Source organism: Eleginops maclovinus, chromosome 10 (genome assembly GCF_036324505.1).
Source record: "Eleginops maclovinus isolate JMC-PN-2008 ecotype Puerto Natales chromosome 10, JC_Emac_rtc_rv5, whole genome shotgun sequence".
Lineage (NCBI taxonomy): Eukaryota > Metazoa > Chordata > Actinopteri > Perciformes > Eleginopidae > Eleginops > Eleginops maclovinus.
The window spans coordinates 19,627,602-19,649,512 of record NC_086358.1 but is presented as its reverse complement, the minus strand read 5'-3'; the positions used below and the strand labels follow the sequence as shown (position 1 = coordinate 19,649,512).

General features: G+C 42.3%; 1 protein-coding gene across 1 annotated transcript in view; it reads right to left on the bottom strand.

The window, feature by feature from the left end:
* Nucleotides 1-21,911, bottom strand: part of LOC134871079 (rho GTPase-activating protein 23-like) — a 69,373-nt gene that overhangs the window by 13,761 nt on the left and 33,701 nt on the right. Inside the window, 7 exon segments of the mRNA XM_063893672.1 lie at nt 96-242; nt 693-2,124; nt 3,454-3,508; nt 3,597-3,675; nt 6,851-6,946; nt 7,170-7,200; nt 8,170-8,361. Coding sequence (XP_063749742.1) covers nt 96-242; nt 693-2,124; nt 3,454-3,508; nt 3,597-3,675; nt 6,851-6,946; nt 7,170-7,200; nt 8,170-8,361 — 2,032 coding nt within the window.

Below are 21,911 nucleotides of genomic sequence, written 5' to 3'. Positions count from 1 at the left end.
AACTAAATATGCAAACAATGGCGGTGACGTCCCTGTCGGAGATACGGGATAACTGGCTCTATGAGAAGCCGTTCAGTATTGAGAGTGAGACTCACTGAGGTTCTGAGGACGAAGTGTGACAAAGGGGGAGATGGAGGAGAGGGTGGGGGAGACAGACAGGGTGGCCACAGTGGAACTGCACACAACAGAGCAGGCAGGAACATAGCAGGCCTGCAGGTCAGAGCTGGGGCTGCTGGGATCGTCTGCAGCCGCCATCACAGGAGGAGAGAGGTTACAGAAACAGGACAACAGCAACACAACGGAGACTCTCTCAGGGTTAATTTACCATAAACACACGTTGGACATATTAGGACTGAACGTTTAGGTTATAAACATTTGTTGACATGTATATGACACACACTGACTGGTATACACACACAGGACTGTTGAAATGGGTGGAAACACCAGGTCATTAGTGTGATTTGAATGTATTATCAGCATTATTCTGCACATTAATCAATAACTCATCCAAACTTTTTCTATTGTTCTGTTTCTTTTTGTCACAAAGTATATTGTTTTCCTTGTTATTCTTGTTTTTGTTCAAAATGGCAACACTGTACTGTATGTCATTAGGGTGCCAATAAAGATATTTGATTTTAATTGATATGTTGTAGTGTCTTCTGACAGCTGTTGCTATAGTAATAGTGACTCACCTATGAAGGGGATGGAGGACAGGGAGTTGTATGCATGCTGTGCCAGGCTACCGTTAGCCCTGCGGCTAGGGGCCGCCCCCCCAGAGACAGGGGAGGATGTCCCTTGCGTAGGTTCCAAACCAATGGGCTCCGGTGACTCTGCAGCTGTCGGGTAGTGGGGGTGTCGGACGGCCTGAACTGGGGTTCTGCGACCAGAGGGGGGCTTCTGCCTCAGCACTACCTCCTGGTTCAGAGAGACGGGGGAGAAGAGCTCCCTGTCCTCCCCTGGGCCGGCTCTCTCCTCCTCTGACGCAGACAGGGCGGGGTTGGACTGGGGCCTGGGGACCATAGCCCCCTCACAGTCGTCCTCAGGGCTCCAGGTGAGGTGGGGGCCGCTGTAGCTGGGCTCTCTGAAGGAGTGAGCCTGCTGGAGGGGGTGTCCGGCTTTGCGGGAGAAGGACGGGCTGTAGCTCTTGTAGCCCACCAGCTCCTCCTCTCTAACGCGCCGGGTCTGGGGCTCAGCTACCTGCCCCCCCCGCCTGCCGCTGGGAGGCACTGTGGAGGAGGCAGTGATAGGAGGGGGCACTGTGGTTTTCTTCTGATGCCCCTGTGACACCTTCTGCTCTCTGGAGTTTGCAGTCTGGGGGCAGTGTGGGGGGGCTTCGGGGCGTGCTGACACCAGAGCGGAGGCCTGAGCCAGGGTCTCCACGGAGCGGCCGTAGTTGTGCTCATACTCTGCGTACGCTGCCAGCAAGCTCTCTGAACAGGACCTGCTGCCAGGGCCCGACAACCCCCCCCAGCCCCCCAGCCAGTAGGAATCATGGGAGGCAGCGGCTGCCTGGTGGTGGCTCAGAAGGGCCTCTCTCCTGCGCAGCTCTGCAGAGGTGATGGAGCCAGATGAAGGTCCGGGGCCGAGGGCCAGCCCCAGCCCCAGCTCCGCTAAGCAGTCCTGAGAGATACTACGGTGGCGGGGGGGGATATTCTCTGCCGCCTCGGCTTGGCTATAGTACCAGTCCGACAGAGCCTGGTGGCACAGAGAGTTTGTGTGGGAGCAGGCGGGGGCTGGCAGGCTGCTCTTCCGCGGGGCGGGCAGTGTGGCGGAGGCGATGGCAGCGTTGTGGTTAGCAAAGTGAAAGTCAAGCGCACTGAGGGCTGAAGAGGAGCGGCCCCGGTGCCGCCCGGGATGGGGGATGTGTCCACTGGAATCCTCAGGACCCCCGGACCAGCCGGAGGTGGGGGTAGGGTCAGCGGGGGGGCGGTTGTCCAGTGGAGAGGCAGCGGGACCGGGGCAGCACTGCCAGTTGTCCAGGGGACTGTGCAGGCTGGGGCCAGGCTGCGGGGCTGGGGGAACAGGCTTAGCGGCGGGGTAACAGAGAGGGGGGGGCACAGGCAGGTTCTGAGCCTCGCCCGCATATGGCTCGTTGCCTTTCAGGTAGGCATCCTGGGAGTATGCCTGGGGAGAGGCACACAGCGTCAGACAGGAGGATCAGAGCACAGACATGGAGGGACAGCTGAGAGGGAAATGTTTCATGCAGCGGTATCTGTTATTGTGTTCCATCAAATGGGTCTTTATATACAACCAACTCCGGAACATTAATCCCCCCATTTTGGCAAGGTTTAATACCGCAATAGTTGAAGTAAACCTTTAAAAGAATTCAAGCTCTCTGGCAATATTGGCCATTTTGGATCGTGAAAATGTCAGAAATTGATTCAGCATCCTCAATAACCTCAAAAACCCCTCTCAAATTGTCCAAATTGGAAAACTTATAGTAACTGTGCAAGTTGCCCAACATATGCAAGATAGCATCCGGCAGTTTCTTATTACAGTTTTCGTATTATACATTTCTATCATAAAACTTTGGGGTCCTCAACATTTCTGGGTTCACTAAACTGGTATCTAGAAATCACGCGATCAGTGAAAGCTAGCTAGCGTGGACTTAAGCTATTAAAAAAGCAGGAGCCTCAGAAAAAGAAGAAAGTTAATACTCCCCCACTGCCGTCCTGTCTTTTTGATGAGGAGACTCAGAATGTTTCACTAGAGGAAATAAGTACATATGACTCAAAAAATCCATTCATGGCGTCATAGGTTTATTCAATAATTTAACTTGTTTTGTTAGAGTGATCACCCAGTTTTTAGCTCCAGGAACTGTATTCCCTTTTCACTTTACAAGTCGGTCCGCTGCAGCCACTACCATTAGCAAGGTGTGAACAGTAGTGTAAAGAGACCCTGTGAAAAAGTATTTCCATGCTTTTAGGCAAGGAGTGATAATTTTTGAGCATGTTATACCTCAATGCATTACACATCCATCTCAAAAGAAGAGGAAGAATAAAATCAACAGGTTATTAACAGTAAGGCTGAGGCAAAGTCAATCAAAGAGCAGGCAAAAGATAAGAACGTAAACTATAATGTAAGTATTACCTTTTGACTGTCAAGACAACCAAATTAATTAAAATTATATTCTGCTTTAAATGCTTTTATTTTCCACTTCAGCATTTTTCTAAAATGTTATTATAATAATGCAATTAAGATAATAATGCCTTCTTTATGCATTTTTTTCTTCCCATCTATACAAACTCGTGTTCTGATTTAAACAGTACAATCATTTCTGCCAATGCACAATTTCTAAATATCTGCAGTTTACCTTAATAAGTAGCTACATGAATTATAATACAAATTCATAATCACTGCATCATGTGAACAGCCTAGCTAGCTGTGACTTAACTTATATAAGGTGAAAAGCAGGGGAGAAGAAAAAAGAAGAAAGTTAATACTCACACTTACCAACTGCAACACGTCCTCATCTTTGGGCATGATGGAGAGCTCCAGAATGTTTTCACTAGAGGAAAAAGATCCACATATATGATCAAAATAAATACCATATCACATGGAACGTATAATAGGATTTATTCAGACTAATGTCTCACCTGTTTTGTATGAGTGTGATCACCTGAGAGTAGGTTTTACCCAGAATGCTCTCCCCATTCACCTTCACTAGCCGGTCCCCTGCACCACACACACATTCAGAACAAGGGTGGAACATGTGTTAGAGGGAGAGTGACCCTGAGAAGAAGCTATCATGCTTTTAGGCAAGGCAAGTGTATTTATATAGCATGTTTCAACACAACAGGCATTTACAAACAGTAATTAAAAAGCAAAGAGAATAAAATAAACATAACACACAGGTTCATGGATAAAAGTTACAGCGCTTTGAGGGATACGAAGAGTTTCAATCAAAAGCAGCGGCAAAAAGAAAAGAAGAATAAAACAATTAAGTGCTTCAATAACTTTCCCTGACAAAATCATTGATATACTATATACATTATTTGTAGTTGTTGGTACACAGTGCTTTATTCATGTTATTCCTAAGGTCTTTTTAGGAGAATATTCAGAATAAATTCTAAAAGTGGATTCAATGATATTTTTGCAGGAGCAGAGTTAGTTATTTTTAAACCCTGGGTAGTGGCTAAAATCCTCCTATTGTGTGGCGTCCACACTTGTAGTTTTATTTTGTCCAGGCCAAAAGGAAGAAACCATCCATGTTGCCCGCACAGGGAAATCTAACTCTAATGACTGACAGCAGGTCATGCTACACTAATGCATCAGGTTTCTATATTTATATTCTTGCGTCACAATGATCATTAAAAGAAACAAGAGAATATTAGGGTGTAATTATATATTATAGGTGTGTTCATACAGGATCATAGTGTTACACTGTTTTGAATGAACTTAATGAACTGCCAAAATACACATAGTAGAAAATAAATCCTACCAGAGTGTGTTTAACTGGCTCAGAGTAACCACGCTCAACAGGCAAACCTACCAGAGTTCAACCAAAGCATACAGGTGGGGGGTGACAGCACCTCAGGCTACAGCCTTGAAAACTAACATTACTCACTGCCTCTCTTTGTTAACTGGACTATAACATTCACACTGTACATTTTACATGTATATATAATGTAATATTCCATTCATTGCACTCTTATGTATATAATAGCCTGCTTTATATTGTGTTAACTTCAATAGTGTTTATTTTTGGACAGTTTGTAGATTCTTTATCTTCATAGTCAACGATATACATATAGTTTTTTCTCTCTCTCTAATGCCGGTTTATTTTTATTTCTATTTTGAGATGTTTCTATTTTAGAAGTGTTTATTTCTACTTTTTAATTTCCAAATTATGTTTTGTTTTATGCTGCTGCAACACATTTTCCCCCAGTCTGGGATTAATATAGTACTTACAGTGGGGAGAACAAGTATTTGATACACTGCCGATTTTGCAGGTTTTCCCACTTACAAAGCATGTAGAAGTCTGTCATTTTTATCATAGGTACTCTTCAACTGTGAGAGACGGAATCTAAAACAAAATCCAGAGAATCACATTGTATGATTTAAAGTAATTAATTAGCATTTTAGTGCATGACATAAGTATTTGATACATCAGAAAAACAGAACTTAATATTTGGTACAGAAACCTTTGTTTGCAATTACAGAGAGCAGACGTTTCCTGTAGTTCTTGACCAGGTTTGCACACACTGCAGCAGGGATTTTGGCCCACTCCTCCATACAGATCTTCTCCAGATCCTTCAGGTTTCGGGGCTGTCACTTGGCAATACGGACTTTCAGCTCCATCCAAAGATGTTCTATTGGGTTCAGGTCTGGAGACTGGCTAGGCCACTCCAGGACCTTGAGATGCTTCTTACAGAGCCGCTCCTTAGTTGCCCTGGTTGTGTGTTTCAGGTCGTTGTCATGCTGGAAGACCCAGCCACGAGCCATCTTCAATGCTCTTACTGAGGGAAGAAGGTTGTTGGCCAAGATCCCGCGATACATGGCCTCATCCATCCTCCCCTCAATACGGTGCAGTCGTCCTGTCCCCTTTGCAGAAAAGCATCCCCAAAGAATGATGTTTCCACCTCCATGCTTCACGGTTGGGATAGTGTTCTTGGGGTTCTACTCATCCTTGTTCTTCCTCCAAACACGGCGAGTGGAGTTTGTCTAATCAGACCACATGACCTTCTCCCATTCCTCCTCTGGATCATCCACATGGTCATTGGCAAACTTCAGACGGGCCAGGACATGCGCTGGCTTGAGCAGGGGGACCTTGCGTGCGCTGCAGGATTTTAATCCATGACAGTGTAGTGTGTTAGTAATGGTTTTCTTTGAGACTGTGGTCCCAGCTCTATTCAGGTCATTGACCAGGTCCTGCCGTGTAGTTCTGGGCTGATCCCTCACCTTCCTCATGATCATTGATGCCCCACGAGGTGAGATCTCGCATGGAGCCCCAGACCGAGGGAGATTGACCGCCATCTTGAACTTCTTCCATTTTCTAATAATTGCGCCAACAGTTGTTGCCTTCTCACCAAGCTGCTTGCCTATTGTCCTGTAGCCCATCCCAGCCTTGTGCAGGTCAACAATTTTATCCCTGATGTCCTCGCACAGCTCTCTGGTCTTGGCCATTGTGGAGAGGTTGGAGTCTGTTTGATTGAGTGTGTGGACAGGTCTCTTTTATACAGGTAACGAGTTCAAACAGGTGCAGTTAATACAAGTAATGAGTGGAGAACAGGAGGGCTTCTTAAAGAAAAACCTACAGGGCTGTGAGAGCCGGAATTCTTACTGGTTGGTAGGTGATCAAATACTTATGTCATGCAGTAAAATGCAAATTAATTACTTTAAATCATACAATGTGATTCTCTGGATTTTTGTTTTAGATTCCGTATCTCACAGTTGAAGAGTACCTATGATAAAAACTACAGACTTCTACATGCTTTGTAAGTGGGATAACCTGCAAAATCAGCAGTGTATCAAATACTTGTTCTCCCCACTTATCTTATCTTATTAAGCTTGCTTCACTTCTGACCACTCTGTAGTTGGGTGTGGTCAGAAGTGTGCTTTGTGACCTATAACCACTCCTAACAGCGAGGTCACAGACCTGGACGATACTGCAGCGAGGTGGGGAGTTAAATTACTCTTAAAGCAGTAATAAGAGGGCAGCCTGTATGAATCCTGAGAGAAGGAACACAAGGTCTATAAAGTCGCTGCTGCTTGATATTTGCGTTTCTGTTAGCAATATGTAATAACTGCAGGTGAACTGACATCTTATTTGGAATTAGGAAGCTGGGAAAGTCAGGGGACATGCTTGTCTTCCATTTGTTTCCTCATATATGCGTGTGTGTCTTTGTACCTGTACACAGTCCAGCCTGTTGCGCGGGGCCATTGTCTTTGACGCTCTTCACAAAGATGGTGTCCATCGGCTCCAGACGAGACCGCGGACATCCTGCTGAAACACACACACATACACACACAGTTGCATACCCATAGAGTTGATCCACGTTGATATTGATGCATTAATTCCCCACACACCTCCTGATCTTTTGAGCATTATAATACAGACCCTAATTGTCTCTAATGGGCATGTAGAGACACTTTAGTGATACAGATTCAATAACAGTTACAAAAAGAACGTCCAACTTGTAAAGTGAGCAGAAACTTGGAGCACTCACCTTTTCCATTTGCATTTCCATTCTCTTCATCCTGTGGGAGACACAGAGCATGTGTGAGAGGAGAGGAGGGGGGGTCAGCTCAGATAAAGTCAAGTCTGACTAGGGCTGCACGATTTGTATAAAATAAGTAACTGCGATTAATCTGACTGATAATGATACAGGGGGATTCACATCATTATTCTCATCTATCTTCTAAAATACAAATATAAATGATCATGGTGTGATTTTTAAACAGGTTCTGCTGAAAAGAAGTACAGTGCAGTGTGAGATATGAATAATTATGTAATTAAATAGAAAGTAGGGGCAAAAAGTCTTCAGCCTGGGTTTAAAAGAGGTAAGAGCTGCAGCGGCGAGCAGCAAACATTATGCTTCCTGAGATTTGAATACTGGAATATTCCAAATTGTGATTTCAGATAAAGCCTTGATTATTGTTGCTGCCCAGGTCTGAGTCACTCATTTACAATTGGTATGTCTCACTAATGGACTCCCTGTGTGTGTGTGTGTGTGTGTGTGTGTGTGTGTGTGTGTGTGTGTGTGTGTGTGTGTGTGTGTGTGTGTGTGTGTGTGTGTGTGTGTGTGTGTGTGTGTGTGTGTGTGTGTGTGTGTGTGTGTGTGTGTGTGTGTGTGTGTGTGTGTGTGTGTGTGTGTCTGAGGCTCTGATGCTATGCTGAGTTAGCTCATTCCTGACCTGGACACAAAGGGCTCTGCTCACACACAGAGGTATGCTGCCCTGTCTCCTGTCACACACGGTCTAAAGCACCACAGTGTGTAGCTGTACGATTTGGATCCTCATCTTATCTGATGTAAACTTTCTAAAAGTTGGATAAAACAGTAAGACAATAATTGATATAATTTTCTTAAAAAGATTTAAGTATGGAGTAACCTCTTGCTGAGGATACCCCACTGCACTGCCGTGCTGCCCTGAAAAGGTTTCAGTGGCCTTTTTTGATCCAGAAGGGTTTCATTTATATATATTGACTCAGCAGCAGAGTGTGCCCACCTTCAGACTGTGGATGGAGGACTCGGGGGGGTAGACGATGAAGTGGCGCAGCGTGAAGCCAAATCCCTGCGAGTTCTTCGGGACGTAAATGGTCCGGGGGCCTTGCCACGACACGCCCTCCACCTCACCCGACGACAGCGGCCGGCGCCTGTTCTCATTGGACGACACCATGCCATCTCTCCGTCCTTTAGCCTTTAGAGAAGAGAAGGAGGAGAACGTGTTCAGATCGATAAGCCCTAGCATGTCTTTTCTCTTCTTGGTGAGGCCTCAACACTGACAAAACGTTACCATGTGAATCTGAAAGACTGGAGTGCCAGTGAACACCGACATGGATGAATGCATTTAAGAGCAGAGAAAGTGGGCGGTCAATGCCAGGAATTTCTCGGAGACTTCCTCTCTCTTAAGAGGAAGCTCTATTTCCAACAACAACCCCACCTTTAATCACATATATTACCTCCAGCCAACAATGGAAGAGTTAAAAATATATACGCTCTAAAAATAACATTCATGGAATAACAGGAAATGATTATGGCTCATAATCCCAGATATGGAAAGCAGACCAGAGGACCAGCGGCAAAGGGAGCACCCACTTCCCAGAGTGTGTGATTCAAAACATCCAGGAGTCTGATTGGCTAAAGTACTAAGGTTTGAGTTACCCTTTGTGACCTGGTTTACATGTGCTCAAAGATTAATGATCAAAAATAATTTATTGATCTTTGCTTCACCATCAAGTAGCAATGTTTGAACCGACCTCAGTCGTGGGTTTGTTTAAAAAACATTTATTTCAATATCCCTTTATCACAAAAGTAGTCATTCTAGGCATGTATTTATTTCAATAGTAATAAAAATCACTGGCGTTTTATGAAAGTGAGCCCCTCTAACATCCTCTGCACGTGCCTTCACAGGACTCACACCCAGGAGACCAATCAAAACTCGATATTGACTTATTCTAACTAAGTTAACAAACATACTTACAGTATATAACCCAAACCACAATCTGTTCCAAAACTAAATCAAGTAGTTTGGTTGTTTCGACCTTATAGGCCAAGTGTCCGGTTGTGGAGGGTTGGGTTTGAAGAAGTAGTGTTGGATATTTCTACAGGCTACAGGAAGAGAGTATGAAGTGTCAGGTACAAACACATGGAGGATTATCCTTTACTGCACATCATTTAGTTGCAAATATACATAATGTTTAACCGTCATGAAGGGATGTGCAGCTCAAGCATGCCTGGAAGCTATAGTTCAGCATTAGACAACAGGAAGTCTGTTCATTGAGACAGGAAGTGCATGGTCGTGATTAAGGAAATATTAGGACTCTTAAAACGCTCCCAAGGAAAAAGAATCCAGTTAAAAATCCTATTTTCATTACATTGTCAAACAAGTATCAATCATTTAGATGAGACTGTTGGTGGACACCCTGCATGATCTGCTGAAAAAAAATCTATATTATTAAGTTTTATTCATAATTTAAACTTCAGGCTGACTCTTTTAAACTTTTATAGCATTACATAACATATATTGTCCAAACAAAATGAAATTCCCATCAATTGATGCCATTTAAATCCATTTAAAACCATTTTTCATTCACTCATGTAAGTACTTTCTTACTTTTCTCCCCTCAAACACACTCACTGGACCTGACCACCCACACCCATCCAGATTCTTAATAAGTATTTCATAAAAAATCTGGATTTTTTTGATGCTATGTTATTCATTCAACGGTACAAACATCTGTGAACCAATAATCTTTGACCGTTCACCATTGTAACTTTTCATTAAAAGTAAATGTAGTTAAAGCATGACATTGTTGGATGTATTTCTCTCCCTCACCTCAGATCTCAGTCCTTATATAACCCCCGAACACTCGGCCTGATTGTGCAGCTCTTTTAGGACAACGGGCGATTGTTGTGCCGACTCAAATATAGCTCTTCATTACCATGACCCTCTCTCTCAATATACTCTCTGTTCTGTTTACTGCACTTAATTTCATTTTGCTCACTTGGATCCAGTATTTTAAATTGCAGACCTTTATTGTAGGGTACTAAAATGATTCATGTGACATTCAAACCTCAGCAGAAAGAAGGCACTCATCCACCCTGAGAGAACACAAACTGACAGGTTCACACACCCAGTCCCTCTTTCAGCATGTAAACAGACAGAACCTGTATGATCCTTGATTCATACTTGAGCAGATGATGTAAAAGCACAAGCACACACACCCACGAGTGCAAACAGGAATTTTAAAGATTTATATAAAGCTGAATCTCTGCGTAGAGAGGGCATTAGCCTCATCTCTCTTCCCCTCTGCTAGTCAACAGGCCCCCTCAGTGCAACATTACATAACACCTAAAGGAGGCGCACAGATATGGCATGACACACACCCTCGAATAAACCAACCCCCACGTGCTGAGTCTTCTAAACAGCAGCTGATGACGGGCTGGTTGAAGCTATTCTCTCTCCTGACACAGGTAAAGTCACAGCTGAGGTTAGCATCCACTCTGGCTCCCAGGGATTAGAACCAGGACACCCACATGGTATAAAATGAAAAGGATGGTCAATAACGGTGTCCTCCTTATCAGAGCAGACAGGGAAGGTTAAAGCAAGATGGAGGAAGAAGTATCCCGGAGGAACTACACCTGTCCACAGTTATCAGATCAGACAGGAGATGAGGAAACCACAGCCAAGGATAATGTACTCTATACAAGGACGGACCAGAGCTAGTCCATTAAACGTGACCCCCCAACAGCACTGCAGTCACAACAGGGTTATTGAACTTACCTATTATGCAAAATCCACTTTTTCATGTCTTTTATACATAAATATGTGTACCCAGTTACTTAGGTGATTCACAAAGTGTCAGAAAATGTCTTTATCTGAAAATGAGCGGATCAGATTTGGCCACATTGTGATGTCACAACAGTTCTTAACCATTAGCCAATAACCAACTAAGGTAACCCCCGCCCACCTTCTCACCTGAATCTCCTCCTAGAGCAACATTGTGTTTTTTTTTAACCAATCACTTCTCAGAGGGGCGTGGCCAGCAGCAGCTCATTAGCATTTTAAGCTACAGACACAGAATCAGCCCTTTTGGAACAGGGCTGAAACAGAGGGATTTATGGGATGCCACAATGATCTGTTACAGCCAATCAGAGACATGTTCTGTATATATCTGAGCCTGTAATATATTGTTGAAAGTGTAGTAGAGGACCTTTAAGTTTGATCAGAACAATAAAAGTCTTTAATGTCGACCTCAAATGAATGTTGCCTTTTTCTAGATATTACTTTGAGTTAGTTTTAACTTATTCATTTGGATTGTGATAAAGCGACCTGAATGTCCAAAACAAAAACATTATTAATGTGTTTTATTGGCAAGCTTTATGTAAGGCAGGCTGGACTTAATTATCCCAGACCTGTCGTTGAGGTGTTACTGGGTACCGGGTTTGTGGGGCGAAGTGCAATAGGTTAAAATATTAATGCTTTCCTGCTATAAACACGCTTGATTTGCACAAAAGGTAAAAGTCACTTTGTACTTTCTGCTCAAAGAAACATCTCTGCGCTTGCTGTGTTGCTGTTTTCCAAACCAGGTGGAAGAGTAACTTTGCTGTTCTGCTAGAAATCACCAAAGAGCGCTGAGCTAAAAACTACATTTAGTCAACTTTGACCTCCATTTCCGCTGACCTTTCGACGTGCAAACAATTAGCTGAAGGCTGTTTGAAGCTATGTGGCAAGCAGCGAGGTAACCATAGAAACAAAATGAACTTGCAGTCTTCACCTGGAGGCTCTGCGCCGATACCCCAAAGAGCAAAATGATCATGTGAAGGCAGCTTTAGGACGATAGACGATAGCAATTATTTTAATACATACGATGTTTTTGTTATTGTGGTTTTGTTGTGCAATTTTTGTTTTCAGCAAATAGAAATTTCCAACGTGGGACAATAAAGAACTGAACTGAAGCAAATATCAAATGTGAAAACAATATTTAACCTGTTATACGATATGATACAATAATACATTTAGTCAACAAGGACGTTTCTATTGACCCAAAAAGGAGCCAAAAGAAGTGGGAAGTTTGGCAAAAAAAAAGCGACAAACATGTAGAAGATACAGTAAAAAAAAAGGCCTCATGTAAGAAAAGGTGTTAGAACATTGTAAACAACATGCTAGCTGCAGGCCACATTATACAGCTAATCACTGAAGTGAACTACTAGAGGGTAGGCTCCCACTGTTCAGAAGACGTGCCCTTGCAATGAAGTCCACGAGATCAGACTCTCAGAACCAGAGCAGTCAGCAATGGGATGCAGTCAAATATGAGCGGTCCATAATATTATCAATAAAGGATCAGTGCATCCATAGGATTCTGTCCTATTAAAGGACAAATACTGCAGCAATCATAACCCTATGAGCAGTTGGTGTGGTCAGGGATCTAACCCTGGCACTTCCTTCCAACCAATGAGAAACAGATTATTTTCAATAGTGCAAGACAATTCATTTGGCAAAATACGACCCAAATTAAAAAAGACCTTTGGAACCGAGAAAATTAAAATAATAAAAGTTCAGAATGACATTGCTGTAAAGTTACTAAGTACATTCACTCAGTTAATGTACTTAAGTCAAATTTAGGGTATTTATACTTTACTTAAGTATTTCCATTTTCTGCTTCAACTGCTCTACAATCTTGCTCTACAATCTAGAGGTGAATCTTGTTCTTCCATTACATTTATTTAATATCTTTAGCTCAGATTTGGATTAATGATGGTAAATATAATCAGCCCTTAAATCAGACTGTAGTTCACCTGGAGTAAATTCAGCAGCTACCCTGCAGTATACAAAGCCATTCAAACTAGCTGCAGCTTTACCAGCTCTGAGAACACTTTAATGATCAATAATTATAAAACATATCAGAGATATTATTCTGAAATGGACCAATCACACAATGACTACTTTTACTGTCGCTACTTTAAGTACATTTAGATGAGAGTACTTTCTACTTTCACTGGAGGAACATTTAGAATACTTTTACTGTGACAGAGTATTCCTACACTCTGGTACTTCTACTTTACTCAAGTACAAGATCTGAGTACTTCTACTTTTACTCAAATACAAGATCTAAGTACTTCTACTTTACTCAAGTACAAGATCTGAGTACTTCTACTTTTACTCAAATACAAGATCTGAGTACTTCTACTTTACTCAAGTACAAGATCTGAGTACTTCTACTTTACTCAAGAACAAGATCTGAGTACTTCTACTTTACTCAAGTACAAGATCTGAGTACTTCTACTTTACTCAAATACAAGATCTGAGTACTTCTACTTTACTCAAGTACAAGATCTGAGTACTTCTACTTTACTCAAGTACAAGATCTGAGTACTTCTACTTTACTCAAGTACAAGACCTGAGTACTTCTACTTTTACTCAAATACAAGATCTGAGTACTTCTACTTTACTCAAGTACAAGATCTGAGTACTTCTACTTTACTCAAGAACAAGATCTGAGTACTTCTACTTTACTCAAGAACAAGATCTGAGTACTTCTACTTTACTAAAGTACAGGATCTGAGTACTTCTACTTTTACTAAAGTACAGGATCTGAGTACTTCTCCCACCTCTGTTGAATGATGATATGAAAGACGTTGGGTGAAGGCAGTCTCAGCCCCGAACTCGGTTTCCCTTCTTACCCAGGACACTCGATGACGCTGTATCAGCCTCCGGGAGCCCCGTCTTCTGGGTGATGCGATGGGGGTCGGGCGGGGTGAGGTGAGAGGGGAAACACCCCTTAAAACTGCCAGCCAGATACAGCGTGGTTCGGCATCGCTACAGTCTACTCCAACAGAACACTGAAAGCGCCACTCGTGGCCTGATGGAGCGGGTGCGACCCCTGACACCCTCAGCATAGCACTGCCACAGTCATATGCACACACACTGTCTGAGCAGCCAACACACACCACGGGTCAGCTCTGACACCCGGTCACCTACACACTGCCTGATGCAGCGTGCAAAGCAAACAAAGGTAAATAAATGGATTTGCTAAAGTGATTTAACGTGTTCTCTTGTAATCCTTGAGTTGGATTTAGCTTGAGCTTCATTTTTCATGTATCTTCATCAGGGCAACTCATCACATTGTGCTCCATCATTGCCAAACAGAGGTGGTCAGTCCAAGACGATCCCGGATTGGATTCATTGGTCATATTTTTTCCAGCTTTCCACCGCGTTGTCTAAAACTACTCCTCATTTTTGACGTTTTGACTTGGTCCTCTTCTTTGAAACTCAAGGCACATTTGTGTGATGAAAACAGCCGTCTAAATCTCAACCTCTTCCTGTCTTCTTTCACCTTTCATTCAGTCCACTTCTAGAGGAGACATTCTTTGGCTCTCATAGCATCCTGGCTTCTTCAGTGTGAAATGGAATCAGACACAGCATTGGTCCCGGGGTAACTACAGCTGGACCGCCCTCTCAAATGTCAACTACTCCTCTTCAAGTGAGCAGAAATGTCCCGAGTCACTCACTGAAGTAGAGGTAAACAACGTAACTCTCTACTGTGGAAGAGAATCTCCCACAGAGCAGTGGAGCAGAGAAGGACAGTTTGTTGGTAAACCATTTTTTTTGAATGAATACAATCCCAAGCTGCTGCTAAGAGATCCCGTGTGGCCCCTCCATGCTCTGTAGTACAGCACTGGCTATCTTTACTGCTGTCTAAGTATAGTCCTCCCTCTCTCACCCCTCACATGCCTCCTCTCTCTCTGACTCTCTATGCCTTTGGTATATTTGCTGACATCCCCGCACTCTCTCTCTCTGTCTCTCTCTCGCATTCCTCTCATCCTTGTGCTACACAGTCCAGCCTATTGGTAGAGCAGTGAGCAATGTTACTGCCCCCCCCCCCCCCCTCGCACTGTGTGCTGGGTCTCTCTGTCGCCTCCGTTTAGTCTCAACCTGCTGGCAAATGCTGCTGTTGGTATCCAGGGTATGAACTGTGTGTGTTAAAACAATTATTACAGAAGAAATAAATGCTAGAGCAGAAATACCTCTTTAATATTATGCCTTATATGTGTGTAGGTGGGGCGATGGTCTCTGTAAAGTGAGGATGGTTACCTATTTCCCTGTCCCCACTCAGCGTGACTCCAACACAGGGCCAGTGTGCGTTCATGTAAACTAAAAAATAAAATAAAAATGCCTTCCATTGAAAGATGACCAAAAACAGTAGGGGCTTATTTAGGAAGTCAGGGTTATTAAGAGTGTGAGCTATTCATCTTTATTTAGTGTATTGATGTGGACATTATTATTTTTTTGCTCAACCTTTAAGATCCAATATTTTAAAATGATGATCACGTCTGGCTTTTAATATCAGCGCTACGATGGGAATAAGTGTTTTGTAGAGCCGTTCGTTCATCAAGGAAAATGTAACTTCTGTCATTTGTGGTTTGTCGCCCTGAGCTCCTGTGACACAAAGCATGAGGGCAGAACAGATTCATATTCTCCTCTGACTCACACATCATGCTACATTGTTTAACTCTGGCTCTGCTCCTCCATGATTATGAGACAAACAGACATAAGTGCACACATTGGTCACAAAGGCTTTCTTAAACCTACACTACCCAAATGGAGAGGAATGCACAAAATAATAGGAGTTTGTTTGGTTTCAGGCAGCAGGACATGTGTGGGTGTTGTGTTACATGTGAGAATGTAAAGGAAATAAAAAGAAGAGGTGGGTCTTAGGAGAGAAGTGGATCATAAAGTAGTGGAGAGGAGGTAGGAAAGGAAAGGCCAGAGGTGAAGAAGCTGAGGGATGTTTGTATGGATGTCAGTCTCTTTTAGCATCTCCACATCCCTTCTTTATCTTCCACTTTATCTCTCTCTAGCTGTCTGTCTTGTAGCTGCTCTCAGGTGTCAATGAGAAGGCGACTAAGGGGCTGACAGCACTGCACACACTCACACACACTCACATGTTCATGCTAGGTGACAGTTAGGTTGTAATATCAGTTTTACTCTCTCAGAATCACACAATTCTGCTGTGCCTATTTATTAAAGTACTAAGATTAAAGAGGCCCCATTTAGCTTTTTGGGGTTTTGAAATCCCAGAGTTCCCTCCAGAAGGAGTTTCTCTCCCACATCCTCCTTAACATCCACAACAGAGTGACATCACTACATAACACTTGTGCTTCTATTGGCTAGCAATCCAACACAGTGTATGTGATATGCTAAGAGCCGGGCCAGCTAACCAATCAGAGCAGACTGGGATCTGGTTTCAGACAGAGGGTGAAAAGAAATGCTGCAGCACAGGCAGTATGACAAAAATAAAGAGCTTTTTGAACATTAAAGCATGGAGACATGTGACAGCAGAGACATTAAATACAAATATGAATCAAAAAATTAGCATAATAAGGCCCTTTTAAAATGTTGGTTTTTCTAATAGATACGCTTTAATGGCTTAAACCTTACCTTGGCTCATGACAAATATCCTCTATAACTTAAGCTAAGGAAATACTGGAACTGTTGACATTCTCAAATGACAAAATGTAACATTATTTCATTTAGAAAATAATGTTTTCAAAAGCATTAGGCAACTTCACAAACACTTAAATAGGTTTTCCAATACAATCCTATACTATGTTGCCAAAGTGTAGAAAAATACACAATATTTTATCTCCATAAAACTCGTCCACTTTAGTTCAGGCAGTTACATGTTCTGCAGTCGGAGACGTGCAAGTTTTTAGAGGAGCGTAGGAGTAAGCAGGAGATGGATTGGTAAGAGGATGGAAGCAGAGAGCAAGGTAAATACAGAGCTGTCAACCTCAATCTCAATCTACGAGAGGAAGACACAGACACAGAGAGGAACAACTCCACCAGACAGCGAGGGAAAGGAGGGAGCAGCACAGAGAAATAATCCCTGAGAGACAAAGTGAAGACACAATCATGTCATGGTGTGATTTATTAAGCTTTACAGGGGAGAGTGGAACTGACAGAAGAAGGCAGGGGCTGTGGACTGCTCATTCTATATTTGCCATAAGTGTAAATAGTTGATTTCTTTAACACAAAACATCACGCAAACAAACAAGGACCACATTTGGTGATTTAAAAAAACTGAGACCAAGATATTGTCTAATTTAGAGTTCTGCAGTTATGACATATTTTTAAAGGTTGACCCAGTTCTAAGCATCGCAACGGGATGTTCCCATTGCTTTTTTGGAATATTGCAGAAAATAAGCTGAGTGGCAAACAGATATTTAACATGTTAGTTCAGCAGGATAATCTCAACATATTCACACCACTTTATGAGTTTTGAAGCGATAATGTAAAAGGCAGAAGTATAAAGCTAACTTTAGGCTTTTAAAAAAGTACAAGACGGTCACTTGCCTTCACCTAACCACCGCTAAGCTGAAGGTGGCTAATTGGTAGTGTGATGACGTTAAGTCGTTTCATTAAAACACTTGTTAGCAACCGCCATTTAAACATAAAGCATCAGACACTCACCAGTGGGGTGTTTACTGATGTATTTCATGTCACAGAAAAGAAAGGTAAAAATCGTGTTAGCTTCTTTTAACCCCAGACATTATATCAGGCTTCTAACCACAAGGAACATTCAAAAAAACTTTGGCTTTCAGACAAACCAGAAGTGCTAAAATTGTAACAAATGTCTTGTTTAAGGATATAAGGGTATAAGGAAACAAGTGGCACTTCCACATTACACATAATTATCTGATTAGATGTTAATATTGCAGGATTGATAGAGCTTTTGGTGAGCTATGCTACGCTAGATGCTAATTTAGCAGCTATTTTTCCCCAGCAAGAGTGAGAAAATACCTATTTGGAACTTTTCCTGGAGGGTCACATTTATTGATAATCATTCCAAGAAAGCAAACCTGATCACATGAGACAAACAGACGGGGTGAAATGAGGGATGAAGAGCAAGCTGAAGCTGATGACACTAAATGCTAACAAACAGCACACACACACACACACACACACACACACACACACACACACACACACACACACACACACACACACACACACACACACACACACACACACACACACACACACACACACACACACACACACACACACACACACACACACACAGCAACGCAACCCTTCTACAATAGTGCTGTAACACAACACAAGCCAACACACAAACACACACCAGACCAGAGTCATTAAACAGTGCCAGTGACTATTGAAACAGCAGGAACTACAGCATCTATGTTTTAGAAACCACAACTGAATGATCCAAGTAAAATTATTAGTTGAACAATAACTGGTTAAAGCACCATTGCTGTTATTTCCCTCCAAAATGTGTGGATGTACCCTCTCTTCCTCCTGAAATCCTCAGTTTCCTCTCTTGAGAAAAATCAGGAAACTAAAATCTGGATATCCAATGTACTATAACAGGAGTATTTCCATCCAGTGAAACACAGCTTTTCCACCAGCTTGAATCAAACTACAAACAACAACCTCCAACTTTAAAAGATGTTTAACCAGGATAACAAAGATGAAATGACTCAACATTTCTACCTCAAATGTTGTGTTTGTTTTTGTACTTTTGGCTATTAACTCATAACTGGCCTCTAATATCTAAGGTGATAAATATTAGGAAAATGAATTCTAGTTCAGATAGTTAACATAAAATATATCTCCCTGTGTTTATGAAGAAGTGTGAAATTAGTTAAAATGATTTCAGATTTTTTCCACCCAATTTTATAATTTCCCTTGTTTTTTTGATTAATATTAGCTTTTTAAAAAATCATATCATAAGAGCACTTCAACAACTAACAGAGAGAACATTTGAATCAGTGAGAGCGTTTCACTGATTACCCTTTAAGCCACCAGTGGGCAGCACTGCCTTACAGGACTGAAGAGCATAGAGCCAATCCATACAACACTTTATATATTACAGTTTTTTACAGTTGCTAACACACTAAAATGACACGCATAGCACAATTATTTAAACTGACACACAGAGAGTAAAACCTCTTCTCAAGTCTCCAAAACTCTAAACACATTTTCTGCTTTACACACATTTTGAAATTCAAAATGGCACTTTTTAAATGCACTGAACACGGTTCTCTGCATAAGACACAACAATCTGACATAAAGTCACATGTTTGCCATAGCAAAACACTGCCATTCAAAATAACACTTCGTGAGCTAATTGGCCAAAATATGTGCCACCTGGCCAAACACCTCAATGCTTAATTGTTAGCACTTCAATCAGGAAGTAAGCACAATAAAAGCACCACAGGTGAGCATCTTTGTTTTACAACAACAATGGAAAACCTCGCAGAGAGAGGAAGAGGAAGGGTGAGAATGAGAGGAGGAGGAAGAGTGAGAGGTACGGGTAGAGCTGGTAGAGGAGTTCATGGCCAAAGGCAACAACTTTCAAATGAAATCAGAGCAACCTTAGTTGATCATGTCATCAACCATGGGCTGACAATGCGAGAGGCTGGACAGAGTGCAGCCCAACTTGAGCCGTTTTACTGTCGCCTCTGTCATCCGGACATTTAGACTGGAGCACAGGTATGCAACCAAAATGTCTTTCACACTTTGTAGTACACGCCATTTCATAGTGTATCAGTTGGGTGACACCTGTTTACTTCATGAATGGCTGATGTCATACACTTACTGTACACGTTTCCTGTATCATTTACTCTACTGTGGGGAAATATCTTCAGGCTGCATTGCCCTATGTTTTAGTTTGTTTGTTTTTCTAAAGACTGAGAGACGCAACCATGGTGGAGGAAGGGGCCTAATGTTCACCGGGGTACAGGAAGCTGCCATTGTAAACTTGGTTTTGGAAAGTAATGAAATCAGATTAAGAGATATTCAAAGTCACATCATCCAAGACAACACCGTATTCAACAACATTCAACAAGTCAGTTTGTCCACATTGGCTCACGTTCTCGAGCGAAACCAAATCAGTATGAAACAACTTTATAAGGTGCCTTTTGAGAGAAACTCTCAAAGAAACAAAGAGCTCAGAAGAGCATATGTGGATGTGAGTACAATATTGACTACAGTACACTACATGCAACATGGTTTCCCAGTGTACTGATAACACCAAGTTGACTGATATTTGTTCTTTGTTTCTAGGGAGTTCTGGAAATGGATGCTCATGCAATCCCGCATGAGTTCATCTTTGTAGATGAGGCTGGGTTCAACTTAGCAAAGACCAGAAGAAGGGGAAGGAACGTCATCGGCCACAGAGCCATTATAGATGTTCCTGGCCAACATGGTGGGAACATCACAATGTGCACTGCCATCTCCAATACGCATGGTGTCCTCCACCGTCATGCCAACCTTGGACCATACAACACAGCCCATTGTCTCACATTTCTGGACAGACTCCACAATATTCTCATACCACCAGAGCGTATGAATGATGCAGAGCATCGAAGAAACAGGTATGTTATAGTATGGGACAACGTGAGCTTTCATCCTGCAGCCCCAGTCCAAACCTGGTTTACTGACCACCCACCATTTGTCGTGCAATACCTCCCACCATACTCACCATTTTTGAACCCCATAGAAGAGTCCTTTTCAGCATGGCGGTGGAAGGTTTACGACCGGCAGCCCTTTGTGCGCATGCCTCTTTTGCAGGCTATGGAAGAGGCATGTGATGAAATTGATGTGGGTGCAATTCAGTGATGGATAAGGCACTCAAGGCACTTCTTCCCTCGATGTCTGGCAAGGGAAGAAATTGCCTGTGATGTGGACGAGGCGTTGTGGCCAGATCCAGCTATGCGGCAAGATGCTGCGTAATTACAGTATTTTTCTCGCCTCTTTTTTTCATATATTTTTTTTCTGCACATTTTTTCTGTAATTTGCTTTTTCAGTTTACTGTTTTTTGTTAGCATATTTTTGTTCACTCCAATGTATCTGCTGTGCATATTTTGCATTGACTTGCATGTGTGTGTATCTGCAAATATGTCTGTGCATGTGAACAATATGAAGAATTTTCAACAATTTCAACTATTTTAGTATTATGGCAAAGCTTACTAGAGAGGTTAGTGCTTTACATTTTGCCCAACAGTGTGTAGTTGGTGATACAAAAATCTGGTAATATGAATGAAGTGTGTGCCGTTTGGTGCAAAAGTTAGATTTTCATAATGGTATATGTAGTTTTGGTTGCAGTACTTCATTTTGCAGGATATATGAGGTATTTTGCAGTTTGGGTGTGTGGTTGTGTGAATTGTGTTAAGTATTTTGATAAAACAAGGATAGTTTCCAAAATTGTGTTTAAGCAATTGTAAAAAACTGTAACATAATATACACACGACTATTTTGTCATTTTACTTTGTTATTTGTAGAGGTTTCCTATCTTTTTCTGTGGCATTTACACACTGGGCTCCTCTCACCAGAGAAACTACACTGCTGTTCAATCCCCAGACCACCAAACAGCCAAAAGGAAAGGTCAGTGAATATATAATAATATCTCCAGAAAAATGCTTTAATAATGAGAAGCCTATGGTTTCACTGCACATCTTCCTGATGTCTGTCACAGCCAATAAGAGTGTTGGCTAACCTGACCTGTAGCTGTAAGCTGTAAGTGAAAAATGTATATAGCGCACTAACCGAAATATGGAAATTGAGCAGAATATGGTCTGACAGAAGGCATAAATGAGAAGAAAAGTAGAACACATGCCCTCATAATGTGTATCTGAAGCAGCCGGGGAAATGTTTCTAATTGACCTATTTTTAGTCAGCTGTGAAAAAGAGCTAAAAATAACTTCAGATTCTGTTGATGC